This window comes from Furipterus horrens, unplaced genomic scaffold (genome assembly GCF_987537825.1).
Source record: "Furipterus horrens unplaced genomic scaffold, mFurHor1.1.pri manual_scaffold_2, whole genome shotgun sequence".
In the NCBI taxonomy this organism is placed as follows: Eukaryota; Metazoa; Chordata; class Mammalia; order Chiroptera; family Furipteridae; genus Furipterus; species Furipterus horrens.
This window is the reverse complement of record NW_028327172.1, coordinates 217,298,663-217,318,471: the sequence shown is the minus strand read 5'-3', so window position 1 is coordinate 217,318,471 and position 19,809 is coordinate 217,298,663. Positions and strand designations below refer to the sequence as shown.

Genomic DNA, 19,809 nt, shown 5'->3' with positions numbered 1-19,809 from the left:
CTGGGGGGGAGCCGGCGTGGATGGGAAGCCCGGGGAGCGGGCAGGGATGACTACTTCCTGCCTCAGGGGAGCAGGGACGACACCCACACAGTCACCCAGGGACCTGGGGGGCAGAAGTTATCTCTGGGGCTTGTAAATTTAATCTTACAACGTAAAACCAAAGGCGTCTGTAAACAGAAAGATATCAATAAACCAAGTCAAAGGACAGCTGGGGAAAGTGAGCTGCAACAAACGGCAGACAGAAGGAACGTTTTCGAGTCAGTAAGGGAGTCCTGGCAACTCAGCTGGACAGCAGGCAGAAGACAGCAGGCAGAGGACAGCCAGCGGAGGACCACAGGTGGAGCACAGCCAGCGGAGGACAGCCAGCAGAGGACCACAGGTGGAGCACAGCCGACAGAGGACAGCAGGCAGAGGACAGCCAGCAGAGGACCACAGGTGGAGCACAGCCGGCAGAGGACAGCAGGTGGAGCACAGCCAGCAGAGCACAGCAGGCGGAGGACAGGAGGTGGAGCACAGCCAGTGGAGGACAACAGGCACAGCACAGCTGGCAGAGGACAGCAGGCGGAGGACAGCCAGCAAAGGACAGCAGGCGGAGGACAACCAGCAGAGGACAGCAGGCGGAGGACAACCAGCAGAGGACAGCAGGCGGAGGACAGCCAGCAGAGGACAACAGGCAGAGCACAGCAGGCGGAGGACAGCTGGCAGAGGACAGCAGTTGGAGGACAGCCGGCAGAGGACAACAGGCAGAGCACAGCAGTTGGAGGACAGCTGGCAGAGGACAGCAGTTGGAGGACAGCCGGCAGAGGACAACAGGCAGAGCACAGCCAGCAGAGGATAGCGGGCAGAGGACAGGAGGCGGAGGACAGAAGGTGGAGCACAGCCAGTGGAGGACAACAGGTGAAGGACAGGAGGTGGAGCACAGCAGGTGGAGGACAGCTGGCAGTGGACAGCAGGTGGAGGACAGCAGGCGGAGGACAGCTGGCAGTGGACAGCAGGTGGAGGACAGCAGGCGGAGGACAGCAGGTGGAGGACAGCAGGCGGAGGACAGCAGGCGGAGGACAGCAGGCGGAGGACAGCAGGCGGAGGACAGCAGGTGGAGGACAGCAGGCGGCGTAGCAGTCCCCTCACAGAAGAACAGGATGTGCTCAGCAGCGGGAAGTTGTCTGAGGAGCACAAACTACAACCGTGAAGGAATTGGTTCTGCTCTCAAGCTGAGAAAACCTGGGGCAAACCGTCACAGCCTGGAGGACAGGCCACCGAGGGAGCCCTGACAACAGCGCAGAGCGTTAGAGACCCCCCAGCTTTGCTGTGGTCTTTCTGTCCCTGAGCACTGGTTCTAAAGAAACAACCCCAAGTGCAGAGCCCTAAGGGAGCGCAGCCACAGGGCGCATCCCACGTGGGGAAACGGAAATGGGAAACAGACTAGCACAGACCAGCATGTGTCCTTATGATGGAGAAAAAGTACGAAAACTGTTTTCAAAGTTCTTTGTGGAAAAACAGCCATAAAATAATATTTGGTGAAAAATAATAAAACTGCTCACTTAATTTGAGATGGTTTTAATTTCCTTCCTTTATTCTCAGTCATGTTTTCATAAGTTTCCACAGTGAAAGGGGGCCATGTGGCAATTAGGAAAAAGAGAGCCCGTGTTATTTTTTAGGAGGGCAGAAGGCTGGAAGCACATGTTAGTAAAACGTCCGGAAACAGGACAGATGTACCCCAGACGGGCAAGTCTCCGTTTTCTAGGTAAGTGACTGACTCAGCTGGTTTCGAGTATGGAAGGTTCTGGATAACAAGGTGAGTCTACACACAGACAACAAGCTTTTTAAAAAGTGCTAACATGTCCCCAAAAGGCTTATCTGTGAGCCCCGAAAAGGTAGGAAAGGAGGCGGCGAAGAGCTGAGGACACTTGGTCCTGACCGTTCTGCCTGTGACCCGCGGAGGGGCTTCCTCCGGCTGGGACCCTCCTCCAGGACCCTGCAGCCCAGCCCTTCCAACTGTCCTGCTTGGTGGGGAAGGGATGCTCCAGGGGTCCTTAGGACAAGCAGACCCCTGTCACAGCTCCGTGCGTCTCCTTTGAGGCACGTCTCAAAGCGGGGCACCCAGGTCTGAGGCTGGTGCTGTCTGACTCGTGCACGGGACCGGGAGCTCGTGAGCGCAGGCCGCGCCTGCTGTCCATGCACCGTGGGTGCCGCAGAAGCGCCCGTGGGAGAGACAGGCCTCGGTCGAGTCAGGACAGCAGCTCACCACGCGCAAGCGGTGAGCACGTCACAGGCGGCACGGGCCACCCCACGGGCGCCCAAGCTGAGGTGCGCAGCAGCCCCTCTGGGCCCCACCCCCACACCTGCCCAGTGGGGTCACCGCCCGCAACGCACAGGAGACCAGCCACCGCCACAGCAAAGCATCACGCACGCTCCCTACCAACGCCAGCCGGACACCAGGGGTCCTGCCATCTGATTTTGTTGGAAGTTCTGCCTGTGGCTGAGCAAAAGGCTGATCTTCTGTGCCTGCTTCGTCCAGGCCACCTTGTCGCCTCTGTCCCAGCGCCCCATCAGGCTCTGTGAGGTCAGGCCGTCCGGTCTGCTTGCCGGTGGGTCTCCGTAGCCTCACTCAGAGCCCAGGAACCAGCCAGTGACGGCGACTGTGACGGTGCTGGGACCCAGCCGGCCCGCGGGTAGGACGGCGCCACCTGCTGGCCTGACTCCCAGCTGCCTGCCTTTCCTGCTGCGTGGGCACCGCTGTCCGAGGTCCTGACCCGAACACCGGGCTGTCCCGAGAACCTGCCCCACTGTCCTTCCCCAGGTCCTCTGCACCTCCGGGGATCCTGGAGGGCGGACCGTTTCCCGGGGTCGCAGTGGGGTTCTCCCTCCTTCTCTCAGCTTGGCCTCCGGGTGTGCTGAGCCGACAGGGCCGGAGGAGCCGAAGGCGTGACGTGAGCAGGCAGTGTCCACGGCGGGACATGTCCAGAAAGCGGGGGTGGGGGGCAGGCAGAGCAGGTGCCCGCTGGCTGTCACCTGGACGAACAGCAAAGGAAGTGGGCGCTGGTCAAACACTGAAGTCCGTGGGTCCCATCAAAGTGTCTGTGGTGGCTTCTCACCGGCCTTGCAGAGAAGCGGCGCGCTTCCCCACCGACGGGCCCCCCGCGCAGGCCTGAGGGGACAGCTGTCCTGTGGGCTGTGGACAAAAATTCATTCCACTGGCCATGGCTGAGGAGCTGGGCTTGCACCGCACCAGTGGCCTTACCAGACCAAAAGTGACAGTGGGGACCTCTCTAGAAATAACCATGGGAGACCTCCAGGCCAGGTCAGAAAGGCAAGGCAGAGTGTCTGTGGGATGAGGCCCTTCGCCAAAGAACAGGAGGGGGAAGCGCACGTGTGTGGGTGCGTGTACATCAGTGCTTCTATTTTTAAAATTCAAGGAGAACCCATAAAAAATGTTTAAACTGTTACTTTGGGGGAAGGCAAGAAGGAGGTGAAGGGATAGAATTCTCCGGTCATGTCTCGTTCTATAGCCCGACCAGGAACCACGCAAACATTTCACGTGACTGTGCGTGAACCCCGGGGCCAAGGCAGCGCCCACACATCCGGGGCTGGATAGAGCAAGGAGCCTGCTGCGGGTGGGCCAGGGCCTGACCCCGGTGCAGGGGTTTCGAGTGCGTTCCGGCGGCGGTGCCCTGAGGACAGGGCCTCATGGGAGCACAGGTGTCGGTGGGGACATGGCTACGGACCCTCACGCAGGACGGCGGGAACGCAAACTGCAGCCACCATGGGAAACAGGTGACGGCACCTCAGAAAGTAAACCACGCGGCCCAGGAACACCACTCTGGGCAGAAACGCAAGAGAAGTGAATGGAGACGTGCCCACACGAAACCCTGTACGCAAACATTCACAGTGGCGCCTTCGTCACGCCAGAAGGCCGGAGCAGCGCGCCTCCACAGGCGGGCGGATGAACGGAACACGGCCCCTCCTCCCAGCGGGACGCTGCTCGGCCACCAGGAGGGAGGAGCTGCTGGTGTCGCTGAATGGCGTGGATGAGCCCGGTGGCGTGATGCGCAACGAGAGGCCAAACACGAGGTCACGTGGGGTGTGAGTCTGATCATGTGAGACCCCAGAACAGGAAGGTCTGGAGGGCCAGAAAGTAGATGAATGGGTGCCCGGGGCTGGGGGAGAGGTGGGGAGGGACCACAGACCCCACACAGAAAAGGCGGCTGCTGGGGTCACGGACTGCGTGGCACACATGGGCTGCGCATGGCTGGAGCGGCCCCAACACCACAGCGTCTCACCAGCTCCTCGCACTCGTGCTGGGGGGACGAGGCCGGAAGGCGGAGGCAGAGGCCACCCCCCCCCCGTGTGAAGGCCCCTCCCGGTCCCACCCTCCTGAGCACCCCTCTGGCCCAGCTCCCAGGCCTCCCCCCGCTCCTGGTGGACAAGACCAAGGCCTGCGGGGCGGGGTCCTGGTGAGAGGACCCCCAGTGGTGACAATACAAGGGCCGCCTGGGAACCCCATGGGCTGAGCCCTGCGCCTGCTTTGCCCAGCGTCAAGGACGGAGCGGCACGTGCTGTGTCTGGCTGAGTCTGCTTCGCTCAGGACGAGCAAGGGGACAGGCAGAAGCCCGGAGTCTAGGGAGGTGTCCAGTGCCAGGGTCCCGCCTTCCCCGGCCAGGGCCTCTGCGGGCAAGGAGAGGAGCGCCCGGGGGAGGGGAGGGCACTGCCTGAGAGTCTGCCCCGGGTGGTCTCAGGATCCCAGGTGGCCCACGGGAGCTGAGCAGCCGCGTGGGCATGTGGGCGCCAGGTGCCCAGTGAGGACAAGAGGAGAGTGTGCTCAGAGGCAGCCGCGGGGCCCAGGAGAGCCTGGTATGAGACATCAGCTGTCTGCAGCATCGCTGCCCCCACCACCCCCCTTGCCACACGTGTGCCTCAGCTGAGGCCCCGCGGGAAACACGTGGACACTGAGACCCCGAAGTGCAAGCCCGGAGGCCGAGTCCGGCGGCCCGAGGCTCTTACCTGGGCCCCGACAGGCGCCGGCAACCCTCCCCCGCCTCCGGCTCCTCCTGCTGCCCACCGTCGCCGCCTCCAGGTGGCCGGTCTGCTGCGTCCAGCGGGGGCCCTGCGGGGAGCGCCAGGCACTTGCTGGAAGCAGGGGCTCTGGGCTCCTGCCTGTGGGGGCTGTCCTCGGAGGTGCCCGCGGGCAGCGTCTCCTCCGGTCTCCCCGCGGAAGCCTTGGCGCCGGCCTCGGCCGAGGCAGCGCAGGCGGCGCTGGTGACGCCCCCCGGGCCACACTTGTCCTGCAGACTCTCGGCCGCGTCCTCCCTGCCGGCCCCGCAGCCCCCGCAGCACACGCAGGAGTTAAGGAGGCTGCCCTCTGTCCCCTCCGCCGCGGGTTCCGACGGGCAGACGCCATCCCCGGGGGCCTCTGAGGCGGGGCCGGAACAGCCCAGCTCAGTGGGCGATTTGGGGTTGAAGATGACCGTGGCTGAGAGCTTCATGCCCCCCGTCCGGTGGGCGATCATCTCGGCCGCCTCGGCGTGGTCTGCGCGCCCCTCCCAGCCGTCCAGGGGCGGCAGCGCGGCCAGGCAGCTGCAGGGGTGGGGACCTGCCGCCCACACCTCGTCGTCCTGGACGTTGTTGTTGCTCAAGTCCAAGTCCTCCTGCTGCTCCGAGGCCCCCGCCGGCCCGCCCTGCCCTCTCTCCCGGGCGTCAGCGCGGGGGCTGCCCGGGGCCTCTGCTGCCCCCTCCACGTCGTCCATGAAGAACACCCTGCCCTCCTCCTCGTCGCCGCCCGGCTGCAGCAGTCTGCGGGCCGGGGAGGCCGTGCTGCGGGGGCTGCCCTCCACACCCGGCTTGTGAGCAGGGGATGGGCAGGCGCTGGGCGGGGACAGCAGGCAGGACATGGCATCCCCGGCCCGGCACACCATGCGGCTGAGCTGCTCCAGCTCCTGGTCATCGTACTGCATGGAGCAGGCCAGCTCCGCCTCCGGGTCCTTGGCCTTGGCGGAGAGCAGCTCCTCTGGGGGCAGCGGTGCTGGGAAGGCCGGCGCCAGGGCAGGGGGCGGCGGCCCGTCTGCGCGCACGGGGAACTCCACGTCTTGTGAAATGCAGAGGTTCCTTTCCAGCGTGCGCAGCTCGTCCTCGGTCAGGGTCTGCAGCAAGTCCCTATGAGGGACAGGACAGAAACCAGTGAGGTCCCAACGGCCACACCTGCCCTGCCGAGAGTGGACACACTGCCTCCCTGTCACCGGCACACATTTCCTCCATGACAAAGGGCACAGCCCCTGCGGGCAGTCTCCTCCCGAACTACTAGGCTCTGAAACCTCCTGCTGAAAACAAGAAAGTTCTGGTCCTCAGGGCGGAATAATTGCATCAATAAATGCACTTAGGAGTGAAAGGATAAGCCGATGGTTTCCATACAGATTTTCCCCTTTCAGAGCAGTGACCCTGTCTGTGTGCCAGGCCCAGGAAGACAGGCTCAGCCACTGCCCTCAGGGGTTTACGTTGGCAGAGGCAGAAAATAAATATTTATGTGAGTGATGATTGAATTACAATAACACGAACTGCAACAAAGGAAAATTCCGACCAGAAGGAGGGTGCCTGGCTTAGTCTGGGAGGCTTCCTGGAGGAAGGGGCGTTGAAGCAGAGAGCAGAAGTGGCGTGACTTTAGCGGAGGTGAGCAAGTGCTCTGTACTGGGGGAGTGGGGGCTGGCCTGGGGTCCGAGGCCGCGTGGAGCCCTGCCCTGCCGTCACAGAGGAGCGCACAGGGAAGAGCACCCCTCAGAACTGCCCAGCCTGTGACTTGCCATATCTCATGTCACCATGTCACAGTCTGCCCTCACAGGGCCGTGAGGAACCACAGAGGCCCCGTGCGGGGTCACCAGCCAGGCCGTGGATGCTGAAGGCCTCTACATTACTGGCCAGTAACAAAGACCTTGGTCCCGTGGGGAAGGACAGGCACAGAGCTACTAAGGGGCTCCAACGGGACAAACCAGCAGCTACAGCCAAGACTGAGGCTCCAGAGCCACCAGCTTGAGCAGAAGAGGACAAGGAACCGCCCGCCACGCCCCCACCCCCCACCCCCCACCCCCGTCCTGCAGAATAAGGGGGCTGGGCCAACACTGCCTTCAGCACACCCCCCTGCCCTCCCCTCCCCCCTCCAGCCCCCTCCCCCCACCTGATTTTCCGTAGTAATGAGTGGAAAGGCCGGAACAGCTCGGACATGTCTTCCACCTTGCGGTCCAAGTTCAAGGGTCCATCCGCGTAGACCACGAGGCCACTGCATTCAAGACAAAAAAGCCAGACTGGCTTCAAGCCCCACCCATGGGGTCACACCTGGGGCCTCCACCGCCCCTCGCACTCAGCACAGGCGCAGGCTTCGCCTTGTGACCCCATCCCGAGTAAGTCTGTGAAAAAGCAGTGGAAACTTTCGAGCAGACTGAACCATGTTTGATCAGCTCATGGTCATTCCAGGGACCATAAACTGACCGTCACACGTGTGCACATGCTAGCATGTGACCTCATCAGTCAACGCAGTTGTCACTGAAACCCACCTCTCGGAAAATGGCAACACGGGGTTTGTGTCTCACGGGACACCAAGGCAGAGGGCTGTGCGTACAGACCTGGGACCAGCTGCCTCAAAGCAAAACGGAAGTGGAGCCTGGCCCACCAGGGGGGCCCCGATCCGGGTCCCGGTGGGATCTGGGATGGCACCTTGGGGACACTGCAGACAGGTGAGACTTCACGATGACGCTCTCCAGGCCGTCCCTCACTTCCCACAGGACTCTCGGAGCGCGGGCCTCACCACCCCGTCCACTCCCTGAAGTCCAGGTGCCGGCCACGGCCTCCCAGGCTCCCGGCCCACACCCGCCGTGACAATCCAGTACCAGCCCTCCCGCTGGCTCAGCCCTGAGCCCCTCAAGGCTGCCTTCAAGAAGCTGTGGGCTCTGTGTCGCCCCTGCGTTTCCCAGATGGTCCCCAAGCCCACCTGTCCCTACCAGAAGTCTGGCTGCCGCTCCCTCCCCCTTCCAGACAGGAGGCAGTCTCCTGTCCCCACCCAGGCGGGACAGCTCTCTCTCCCAGGCACCCCTGTGCCTCGCTGTCCCTCCTCTGCCTGCTCGCAGGCCACCCCCAGGGGCCCTGACTCTGCAGGCGGAGCTGCGCCGCCCCCGGGGCGATGTCCTCACCACTGTGCACAGCCCTGCCCGGCCCCAGGCCGTGTCATCTCCCATCAGGAGGACCCTTCTCTGGGGCCCCCTCCCGGTCTCCAGGGCCCAGGTAGCTCAGGCCTTGCACGTCCACCTGCAGACAGGGTACTGGTCTCCACCCTGCAGGCGAGTGGGATCTTGGACCAACTCCAGGTCTGCTTGCTGCCATCCCATGGAGTCCCATTCGCTCAGGAACGCAGCCAGTCCATGGGGAGAGGGGATGCACAGAACAGAACGGAAGGACTTTTTCCCTGAAGACTCAGTTTCGTGTAACAGAGAGCGTGCGCCACGCGCGCAGCGAGGAGGCGTGGGGACAGCACGCCCTGCGTGGTGCAAAGCCGGCCGCTCCCCCGCTTGGCGTCTTCCTGCCATCCCGACCTGTCTGTGGGGGCAGCTTTTCCTGGCGACGAGTCTGAGCCGTCTGTTCTCCAGCAAGTCGGAGGAGATTCCCCCCCATATTAGCTGGAACCCCCCAGAGCAGCAGAACCAACGGCTACTCCCCATGGGCGGAGGTAACGGGACTCAGAGCTGCCTGCACCCTGCGCAGCTCGGAGCGTGGCCTGGCACCCAGCGCACACGGCGGCATCGGTTCTACCTTCCGGGCAGCGAGGGGCTGGAGCCCCTGGGGGGGCAGGGGCGGGGGGGGGGACTCACCCCCATCCTGCCACTCCTCCCAGCTCCCCCGCCTACCCTCTGCTCTGCTCTGAGAGCACCCTGCGTGCCACCTGGGGGTCCCAGGCCACCCACACCTCAGGGACGGGACCCCGCACGACTGTGCTTCCGGGAATGTGGGCAGGTGTCTTCCTTCCCACAGAGGAGCCTGTGGCCGCCCCTGCCCCGGGGGCCTCCACCCTGCGGTGTGCTGCTCGCTGGACTCCCGCCGCTGCTTCAGGCGTTTGCTGGGGGCCCTGGGGAGCTTCTGCCTCACGCTTGTTCTCGTCCGCCCCAGGGGGTCCCAGCACCGAGCCCCCCACCGCACCCCGGCACCCAGAACACGCCGGGGCAACGGCCTCTGGGCAGCACGGGCAAGCCTGTGCTGAAACCGGAGGGTGCTCTCGTCCCCACGCTGGGCGGGACGAGCACCTGCCCTCCCCTCTGGCCTGGGCCCCTGCCACCGCCGGCTCTCCCTTCACAGCATCAGAGCCGCCGCCTTCGCTGGGACTCAGAGCCTCCTGCAGGTCCTGCGGCCCCCCAGCTCCGCTCCGGGCCTCCCTCCAGCCGGAGCCGATGGGCCACCCCCACCCCCCCGGCCCAGGGGCCCTGCAGCTGCCGGCCCAGACAGAGGGGCGGAGGAGCAAAGCCTCAGGCGAAGACAGTGCAGCCGCGCTGTTGGGAGAGGCAGCTCCCGGAGGACAGCTCAGTCGGGACAGACAGGCCGAGGCCGCTGTCTTGTGGCCACCGAGCTCTGCCGATGGTGACGGTGACGGGGAGGATCACAGCGAGCTCAGCAAACGCACGCCAGACTCGAGTGTGAAAACCCAGAAGGCTCTGGGTTGGCTCCTCTGACGCCCCGCTTTTACTTCCACACACGTGTGCCGCCTGAGCACGTGTCTCGTGTGGGGTGGGCTCCCCGCGACGGTGTGAGTCCCGCGTGTTCCCGAGATCCAGGCCTCTGGCTCACAGCGGGGCTCGGTGAGAATTTGCCCGTGGCTAGTGGGCAGCAGAGGCCACGGTGCCACCGGGCTGCTCTGAGTGGGCAGGGCCAGTGCACCCACCGTTCTGTCCCAGGGGACACTGCCCGGACCCTCTGGCGGGGTGGCACCTGCGACTCGGGCAGAGTGGCTGAGCCTGGACACCGCCCTGGTGGCACTCGCTGGGGGCCTGACAGGGCACGTGGCAGGGACCAGAGGCAGGGCCGCCGCCTGTGCTCACAGGGACCCCGGTTCCTGCTGCCCCAGACTCAACGGTGCTTTACTGTTTTGTTTTTTAAACAAAAGACCAAAACCACTTTTTCTTCAAGTGAGTTTGGCCTGAGAGCGCCATTTGCCTGGAGAGAAAACAAGGTAACAAACCGTGAGGCCCCTCAGAGGCAGTTCTGTCTTCAATGGGGGGCCCTTGAAGGGACCTCCAGCCTTCCCTGCCACGTCCTTACCTGAAGGGAAATTGTCAAACTCCAGCAGTTGAGGCGACTGAAAGTGTCACCTGCCCTGCAATGTGACAGTGCCCACCCCAGCTTTCCTCAGCGTGTAAACTTAGGAAAAAACCGAAAGGAGCGAGCTGGGGCCTGGGGGCTGCTGTGGGGGCTGAGTGCGGGGTGCAGGCGTGGGCGGGGGCGCTACACCCACCTGTCCTGAGGGCAGGCTCAGCCCCGCCCCAGCCCAGGTCCCAACCCCTGGTAGTCAAGTCCCCTCCCTGCACGTGAGTCCACGTCCTGTCCAGGCCGCACGGGTCTCCCTGGGGTTTAACTCCCCAGACTCTCAGGCCGCAGAGACGGTTCTAGTCCAGCCTGGGGCAGGGTGAGCCCCACCGGCTCCCCTCCTCCTGCGCATGGTTACCGCGGGCCCCTCTGTCCCAGTAGCTGCCCTGCCCTGCTGCATGGCCACAGCCCCCATCCCTGCAGCCCTGTATCCCCGGAGGGGCTCCCATGGGGCCTGTGCGTGGCCTGCACGCCCTCCCGCCAGTCTGCGGCCACTTCACTGACAGCCTCCACCACCGGCACCTGTCCCTGCCTTCCGCCCGGCTCCACGCCTGTGTGAGAGCCGCCACCAGGTCCCCACAGCCCCCCAAGCCCACGCGCCCTCACCTGGCAGGAGGGGGGGGTCTCTGCCTGGAGTCAGGGTGTGGCTGGGCAGTGGCAGGCCCAGCCCAAATACCTGGGCTCCGAGCTGGGCACCAAGACGCTCAGCAAGTGACCGTGCGCATCCTGCCGCAGTGTGCTCAAGGCCCAGCTCCCGGCTGCCCTGACGTCTGAGCCCACGGGACCACCAGGACCGACCCTGAGTCCCACTCCCAGATAGCTCCAGCCCAGCCAGGCCAGCCGCACGCACCCTGCCTGGGCTTCAACCCACCAGGCTTCACCTGCTGGCCAGCCTGTGAGATTATTCAAACAAGTCATGGCAGCCTCCCCCACAGCCCTACTGGCTACTCTGCTCCCAAGGGCGTCCGCGGGGTGATCTCAGCGGTGAGGCATCGGGCGTCAGGTGTCCCGTACTATTTGGGGTGGGCCCCCACCGAGGGAGCACGTGGCCTCCGTGTGCCGAGGGACGCAGCAGCACTTCCGGTGACAGCTCTGAGTAGCTGAACAGTCACTCCCGGGGGTGCGAGTACCGTCCATCCCCACCCAGGAGGGGACAGCAGCCCGCCAGCCCCGCCAGGTCCCTGCAACAGGACTGCCCGGCGGAAGGACACTCACCACACAATGGCCAGCCTGGGGACGGTGAGCATGAGGGCCGGCTCGTAGTCGTCGATCATGTCCTGGGTCAGGTAACCGGAGTCCAGGGCCCTGGCCGGGGGCCGGGGCAGTGAGCAGGGGCAGGCCTGTCCCCAGGTGCCCGCCCCAGAGTGAGGGCGGTGACACGTGCGGGCATCGTGGCTGCCCTGGCCCCCACCCGTCCCCTGCCAGCCCCAGTGCAGGGACGGCCACGCGGGCTGTTAAGAGCTGATACAGCCATGGGCTCGCTTAGCCGGGAGGGGAAACAGCCAAGTGACAAGCAGAAACGGGGAACAAAACATGACTCTCCGCGGACTGAGCCTCTCCCTGGATTAGTCCCTGCTGGGCACACCCCCCAACAAGGACAAGGCGGGGGCGGGGCTGGTGTCGTCCTGTGGCACACCCCTGTGACGAGGCCGGTCCACGGGCCGCTCACCTCTGCACGGTCTCGCAGAATAGCACGATGACTTCCTGCTGCACGTAGTACTCCCGGGGGGACTTCACGGGCACCATGGCCGAGACGTAGCTGCAACACAGGAGGGTGTGAGCACCGCCCCGGCCCCCACGTGCGCCTTCCGGAGGGCGTCTCGGACGATGCCAGAGAGCCACCCACCCCGACAGCGTCCTGCGTCCACAGCTCCCACAGGACAGCAGTGCCACCTCAGGGCTGCCCCCGGTCCTGCCCGTCCCGACTGTCGCTGCCCACCTCCGTGACCGTCACCAGCCCGAACCAGTGAGCCAGTGAACAGATCGGTGAGCACACAGGCGGGTGAGTGGCGCCCGGGCCCAGCCGCAGGCTCGGCAGCACGTGTGCGGAGGGGACGTGAAGGGGTGATGGGTCTCCAGCCAGTCCCCAGAGGAGAATGTTTCTCCTTCCCTCTAAAGCCCTAACTCTGACGGCTCTCGTTAGGAAGGCTTGTTCAGGAAATCTGGGGAGACAGAGGGAATCAAACCCAGCCTCCATCCTCTCTGCGGAGACCAGCCTTCAGCGTCTGGGTGGGTTTCCTTCTAGAGCTCGATGGGCTACGAGACGGCCATTTTCGTCACCCAGGACCGCCTGGACGTGAGCTCTGAGCGCCGCCCCCTCACCCACCATGGGGTCTCTGTGTGAGTGGGCCGGCCCCCAAGTCGGGTCTTTCCTGACCCATCCCCCGCCGAGGCCAATGGGTGGGCTGGGGGGCACTCCCCGTGCAGAGAAGGGGGGCAGGCTCCGCCTTCTGAAGGAGCAGCAGCTCCCTGGGCTGTGGGGGGACAGGTGAAGGGACAGATAGGGGGACAGGCATTGGGAAGGAGGGGGCAGAGCTCGGTGCATGAGTGTGGGGGGTGGACTCCGTGGCCTGGGGAGGCACCCCCACCCTATGGAGCTGGGTGTCCCAATAGCCCCAAGCGTAGTGGCCGCTTCCTCTTGCACGTGCTGTGCCCCAGATCCGGGCACACAGAGCCGGGTCAGGGGACTGTGGGGTGAGCGAGTGAACCGATGGGTGAGGGGCAGGCGAGGCTGGAGGCGGGGGGGCAGCAGGGGCAGCAGGCAGCGGCAGACTGAGGCTCGTGGTGGCCCCGTGACCAATTTCCTCACAGGACCCCCGGGCTTTACCACTGAGGTGTGTCAGGGAGGGGTGGCCGTGGGGGAACACCTGGGTGTGCTTTGTCCCTGGGTCCCCTTTCCCTGTCTTCAAGATGCGGCTCCCCTCCCTGGAAAGCTGCCCTGGCCTCTCTGCCACAGCCCCACGCCGTGTCCCCCAGGGCCACCGACACCCCAGACAGCCCTCAGCCAGCTGCGCCTCCTCCCTCCGCCCGACTCTGTAGCTGGAAACACGAGAACAGCCCCACGGAGCTGGCGCGCTGCCCCCCGCACGGCCCAGGCCACGACCCCCAGCCTCCAGCACAGGGTGGCCCTCGGGGTCACCTGAGCTCGAACTCGGCGAACAGGACGTCGAAGTGCCTCAGCGCCGCCCGCATCTTCTCCGTGTAGGTGTTGAGGTCCCGCAGTGCCTGGTCGCGCAGGGCGCCTCGCACGTCCTCCAGGCTGCGCGTCAGCTCCTTGGCCAGCGGGCGCATGGCCGCGCTCTCCAGCTCCCGGTTCATGATGATGGAGCCGGCGGCCAGGCACTGCGGGCAGGAGCACCGGGTCGTGCCTGGGCCCCGCGGGGCCGACCAGACTGGCTCAGCTGCCCCAGGTTTCACTGCCCCCTGCCGGGGCTCCTCCCACTCCACTGCCCCCCACTGTGGCTCCTTTGGCCTGCGAAGATCAGGAGCTCAGACAGGTCAGCTGACTGAGCTGGGCCCATCCCCGTGAGACGACTGTGGTCCCCAAAGCCAGGCACACGTGGAACAGGCTGGGGCGTGCCGTCCCCCCAGGAGCTCCCCAAGTCCTCTCTGCTGGGAACCCCTGTCCCATAGTCCTTCCTGCTTGCTCTGGGGCAGCGTTCAAGGGAGTGGGCTTCTCCTAAGTCCAGAGCAATGGTGGCAGGGGTCACAGGTCTTCTCACTATGCCCTAGACCCCAGAGGCAGGCTGGGGGGGAGGGCCACGGATGCCTGTCCCCTCCCTCACCAGCCCACAGGAGCCCCCCAGACACCATGTTAGGGGCCATGCTCCAGGGCTGACCGGGGCGCACAGAAAAACGGCTGGACAACGCCCGCCGCACCCCGGACGCAGGCGCGCAGCTGCTACCTCGGCCCCAAACCACAGCTGGCCGGCCAGGTTGTCGTGCCGGATCTCCTCGGGGAACTTGACGCAGAAGTCCCTGGGGGCGCGGTCCTGCGGGATGCACATGTCCATGATCTGGTTAATGATGTTTAACACGGTGTCCTGAAACAGAGGGAGGGCACTATGATGTGGCTGCAGCTGGCAGGTCACAGCGTGAAAGGCTGACGACCCACAGCACAGCCCACGCGGCCCTGCAGCTGCTACCGCGGCTCAGAGTCCAGAAGGACCTAGAGTGAGGGGCGCGACTGCTGCCCCCCCCCCCGCCCTGCTCGTGTGTAGGGAGGTCACGCATACAGGGCGGGGCAAACGCAGGCTTACAGTTGTTCATGTGGAAAATAACACAATCGTCAATAAGTAATTACACCACTGTTCCGCACGCTCACAAACGTAAACCTGCCTTTGCCCACCGAGGATTCACCTGGAACGCCGGCCGCGTGCACGCAGCTCTGTGACCTTCTCTGCTCGACGGCCAGTGGCACAGCAGCACCCTGTGCCTAGCCCACCCCTGCAGCCCCACTCTGTGCTCCCCGCAGCCTCGGTGGCAGTGACTGACCCTGACACCCCCACCCCCCATCCTGAACAGCTGCACGTGAGTCTCTTAGGACAGAGCTGGAGGGACAGAGTGACACGGAGGACAGACGCACACCAAGGTGACCCTCGCTGCCAGCTCGCTGTCGCTATTAGCCTGTCACACTGGGCATGTTCCTGGCATGTTCCAGACCTGCTGTGGGAACAGCGTCACTAACGGTGTGTGACACCAGCCCCTCACACCCGCCCACAGACGGCACTCCGAGGCCTGGCCCCTGCACGCGTGCGAGGCCTTGCTCAGCGCCCGCGCCAACGGGAGCCAGGGCGCAGACAGACGTTCCGCGGGCTGGGCACCCGGGCGAAGTGCTCGTCCTGGCTGAGCCCCACCTCGCTCCTCGGGGCAGCGCCCAGAGGGCTCCTTCATCGGCGCATCCCCACCCAACCCCTCTGGAACCAGCAGATCAACCAGGGTGACAGGCCAGCAGCAAAGGGACACCCCACCCCACCCCCCGGGACCTGGAGATGTGGACGGCCCTCACGCGGGTGTGAGCCTGGGACAGGCCGCTGAGACCAACTGTTTGGACACGGTGCCCAGAAGGGTAACAAGATCGCTTTTACTGCCTCGTAAGTTCCCGTCCGTTCTCTTCTTCTCAATCATCCTGTTCGTTCAGCACCTACCGTTCATGCTGTGCAGTTACAGGAACGCTGGCACTTGCTTTGTTAGATCAATCTGAGGCCCAGTCCCCAGTGGAACCCTGGGTGCGGTGGGGAAGCAGAGACCCAGGGGGTGCCCTGGGGAGAACTTGGGGGGGGTCTCCCAATTCCTGTTCCGGGGACACCGCTCCAGTCACTGCCCGGAGCTCAGCCTGTGCACACACACAGTCCTGGGCCCCGCGGCTGTCGTTACTGCGGGACATGTTATGACTTCACACAACTGCCTTGCTTCGGAGACCTGTGAGACTGGAGCGGGTGACCCTCCCATTAACTCACTGCGGCTGCCCTGCTGGACGCTTGTGACGTCCCCAACTCTCTACCAGCATGAATGGTGCTGCAGCCCCTGTCCTGGCGCCTGAGACTGAATCGGGGCGATTTCCTTCGGGCGCCCTCCCTTCTAGAAGTGGCATTACAAGGTCAAGAGTATAAACTGCACTTACACACTCTGGTTACAATCGGCCAGATTGCTTTCCAGAAAGATCATGCTGACACTCTCGACCTCAGCAAATTTAAATCTCTGCGACCCTCCTTCCCCTAGCTGAGGCTGTTTTTTTTCTTAGGAAGGAGATAAGAAACACCGCCCTGAGGGGGAAGCCTGCCTTCCGATGTAAAAATCAACGCACTAACCTCTGCGGGAGGTTCTGCACCACATGGAAAACATCAGCCAACCAACACCAACTGGCACTAGTGTGAGTTCTCTCTAAAAGGTTTTCTGGGTGGGGCGGGCCCTTTCTCATGATTCTATAAAGTGGTGAACAGATCCTTCCAAGGAAGAGCAGTCAGTGCTCAGCAAGTGTCAGCGCCCGTTGAGAGCCGGGGTGCAGGAAGCACACCACTCACGAGACGCACGCACCGTGTCCGCCGCAGCGTCACTTACAGTGGCCAGGACACGCAGCAGCCCCAGTCTGGGCACTGACAGGTGGGTGCAGAAGGGGCGGTGCATACGTACAATGAAGTACGACTCGGTGTAAAAAGGAAATCCTGCCCTTTGCCACAACGCAGATGGCACACAGACGCGGAATCTAAAGCAGAAAATAACAAACATACCAAATACAACAGCAGCAGACCCACAGACGCAGAGAACAAACTGATGGCAGTCAAAGGGGTGGGGGAGGGGACTGAAAGTCAGAAGGCAGCCCGTGCGCTGAGCTGCGAGGCCGTGTGTCTGGCCCGAAGCCGCCGGCCTCTGAGTGGACGCCAGCCAGCAAGAGCGAGGGCGAGGGCGAGGGCAGGGCTCGTGTGTGCTCGCTGACGGGGCCCAGTGCCTCGGCTGTGCCCAGCACGAGGTGTGCCCGCTACACATTCACTGGGACTTCCGGTCCCAGCCCCGGTGGAGCAACGGGGACCAAATGTTCCCTCAGGCGGCAACAACATTGGAGAAAAACAGGACATGGTTTGCAAGGGACAGGACATAAGCAACGGGGTCCCAAGAGGAGAGAAGCAGACAAGGGGGGACTGTGACCACCCTGGCCACTGCCTTGAGGGGACGTCCAGACTCAGGCTCCCAGTGAACCCCTGAAAACTCCCTGGTTGAAGAGACAGAGCTGAGAGTCCAGGCACAGAGAGGCAGCTAGAATCCAGGGGACAGAGACCAGAGCAGAGAGCACTGCCCAGGACAACCCTCAGGATTGGGGGCCCTGAGGGTTCGGCAGGACACGGACCACCACGCGCCGGTGAGGACCAGGCAGGGGACCTGACGGACCTGAGGGCGCAGTGGCCAGAATCAGGGCACAGCGTAGTCCCCTGGGCACAGCCTCAGTAGCGGACGGGTCACCCCGCAGTAAACACACCTCTGACCCCGCCGAACCTTAGAAACAGGATCCTAAAGGGTCAAACTGTTCCCACGTAACCAAACTGCAGCACAAAACAAAGCTCGGAGGGGTTTATAGGAAGATGGAAATGTGCAGCTCCCAGCAGGGTACACTTCTCCACGTCGGGCGCCCGAGAAAGACATCGCCAGGCCCGGATGCCCAGGCAGCGAGCAGTGCAGGCTCGCCTGCCAGCCTCCTGCACAAGGAAAAAGTCACCCGGCCTGAGAAGAATTAGGCAAATGGGTCACGTGAGGAAAAGAAATGGAACCAGTCAAAAGCAGCCAAGACCGGCCGCGGAGAATGGAATCAGCCGCCTGCACACTGAGGCCCTGTTACAGCCCACGCCCACGAGTTCGGGAAGTGACAGAGGGACAATGAAGAAATAAGAAGGAGCCCAGCCGAGGCAGGGATGAAAACTACCACGTCTGCGATGGAAAAAAATACACTGGATGGGACGAACTTCAAATCAGGCATTTCAGAAGAAAAGAACAATGAACTTGAAGACAGCAATTGAAACTCTCCAAATGAATCAGAGAAAATAATAAACTAACAGGACAGATCGCTGGTGAGCTACAGGCCAACTTCAAGACGTCACGTACACATATAATCCGAGGCCCGAAAGGAGGAGGAGGGAGATAGAGCACGGATTGGAAGGAATAAAAGCCGAATTTTTCCCAAATTCAATGTGTCACTATAAACTCCCAGATGCAAGAAGGTCAGTGACTCCTAAGCACAAGAAACGATGAGGAAAACACAGCGAACCAAAGCAGAAACTGACCGGAACTAAGAAAAAGAGAGACTCTTACAAGCAGCCGGAGAGAACAAGGCGTGCTATCACTTCCCACCGGACACAGTGCCAGTGAGCAGAGCCCGCCGGCCCGGTGGTGGGCCGGGGGTCACCCCGCAGACCCAAAGGCTGCAGGTTATTCGTGGTCGGGGCGCACGCCTGGCTGTGGGTTCAGTCCAGCTGGGGCAGCTGGGGACCGTATGGGAGGAACCAGCTGACGTTTCTCTCTGTCTCTGTCTCTCTCCCTTCTTCCCCTCGCTCTAAAGTCAGCAAGCAGCCCGGCTGCTGTGGCTCCGTGGACTGAGCCCTGGACTGCGAACCAAAGCGTCGCCGGTTCTATTCCCCATCAGGGCACAGGCCTGGATTGCAGGCCAGGTCCCCAGCTGGGGGTGCAAGACGCAACCGACTGATGTATCTCTGACATAATTATGTTTCTCTCCCTCTCTCTCTCCCTTCCCCTCTCTCTAGAAGTAAATAAATAAAGTCTTTAAAATCAGTAAGCATGTCCTCAGTTGAGGATTAAAAACGAGCATGGAAAGAGCCTATAACATATTGAGGGGGGGAATGGTCAACAACTGATAATTCTACACCAAGCAAATAACCAAACTGCAAAGTTTGCTTCAAAAATTGAACGCAGTACACTTCTTCATTCAAGCAGAGGGGAAGGGACCCACAGCGAGTAAGCCAGCACTACAGGAAATGCTAAAGAAAGTCTTTCAGCAGGAGAGTGACACCGGGTGGAAACAGAGTTCATCACATGGAAGGGTGACAGCACAGGGAACTTGAAGGGCCTCTCCGTGACACTGAATGGCGCCTAGACCTCGCCTCACCTGAGACTGGCCTGGCTGCGCTCACCTGGCAGGAGCGGAACTGGCTGACGAGCAGCGTGCACCGCTGTGGGTCCTTCCGCCCGTCCAAGCTGTCCAGCTCAGCGGCTACCTGGTTCAGCTCCTCGTCGGCATAGTAGAACTGGGCAAGCAGCTGCGGGTCCGACCTCTGCAGGAGACAGGCACAGCAGGCGTGAGCCGGGCTCAGTGGGCGTGAGCCGGGCAGGAGGCGGGCATGAGCCGGGCAGGAGGTGGGCGTGAGCCGGGCAGGAGGCAGGTGTGAGCCGGGCTCAGTGGGCGTGAGCCGGGCAGGACGCGGGCGTGAGCCGGGCTCAGTGGGCGTGAGCCGGGCAGAAGGCGGGCGTGAGCCGGGCTCAGTGGGCGTGAGCCGGGCAGGAGGCGGGCGTGAGCCGGGCTCAGTGGGCGTGAGCCGGGCAGGAGGCGGGCGGGCACTGCGGGTGGCCTGTCCTAGGCCATGAGCCATGGCCGTAGCCCAGTGCCCTGACACTTGGGCAGCGAGCAGTGTGAGCTCTCCCATCAGCTTCCTACACGAGAATCTCTCTGTTCCTTGTCCCTGACACCCGTGAACCCCTCTGCTTTGCAACCCCAGGGCTGTGCCTGCTTCTCAGAGGCCACCCCAGGCTGTGGGGCCCCAGAGGGAAGCCGGATGGGAAGCCCCCACAGCCTCCTGTGGAAGAACGACCCACAGAGAGGGGGCTCCAGAAGAGCGGGGTCCACAGGATGATGGCCACCTGACTAATGATGTCCTGAGACCTAGCTCAGGAGGTGGCCTTGGTCACCACAACCCACTGGGGTCCTTCCGGCCCCCAACCCTTCCCAACCCCCCTCACACAGTGGGGGGTATGGGAGGG

The 19,809-nt window shown here is 63.3% G+C and overlaps 1 protein-coding gene across 2 annotated transcripts in view; it reads right to left on the bottom strand.

Annotated features, from left to right (window-relative positions):
* Positions 1–19,809, bottom strand: part of ZFYVE28 (zinc finger FYVE-type containing 28) — a 46,471-nt gene that overhangs the window by 14,600 nt on the left and 12,062 nt on the right. For both annotated transcript variants that reach the window (XM_090267160.1, XM_090267161.1), the window contains 7 exons: positions 18,966–19,106; positions 14,235–14,372; positions 13,469–13,671; positions 11,999–12,088; positions 11,545–11,634; positions 7,163–7,264; positions 5,002–6,150 (listed from right to left, as the gene is read on the bottom strand). In XM_090267160.1, coding sequence (XP_090123286.1) covers positions 5,002–6,150; positions 7,163–7,264; positions 11,545–11,634; positions 11,999–12,088; positions 13,469–13,671; positions 14,235–14,372; positions 18,966–19,106 — 1,913 coding nt within the window. The remainder of the gene's footprint in view (positions 1–5,001; positions 6,151–7,162; positions 7,265–11,544; positions 11,635–11,998; positions 12,089–13,468; positions 13,672–14,234; positions 14,373–18,965; positions 19,107–19,809) is intronic.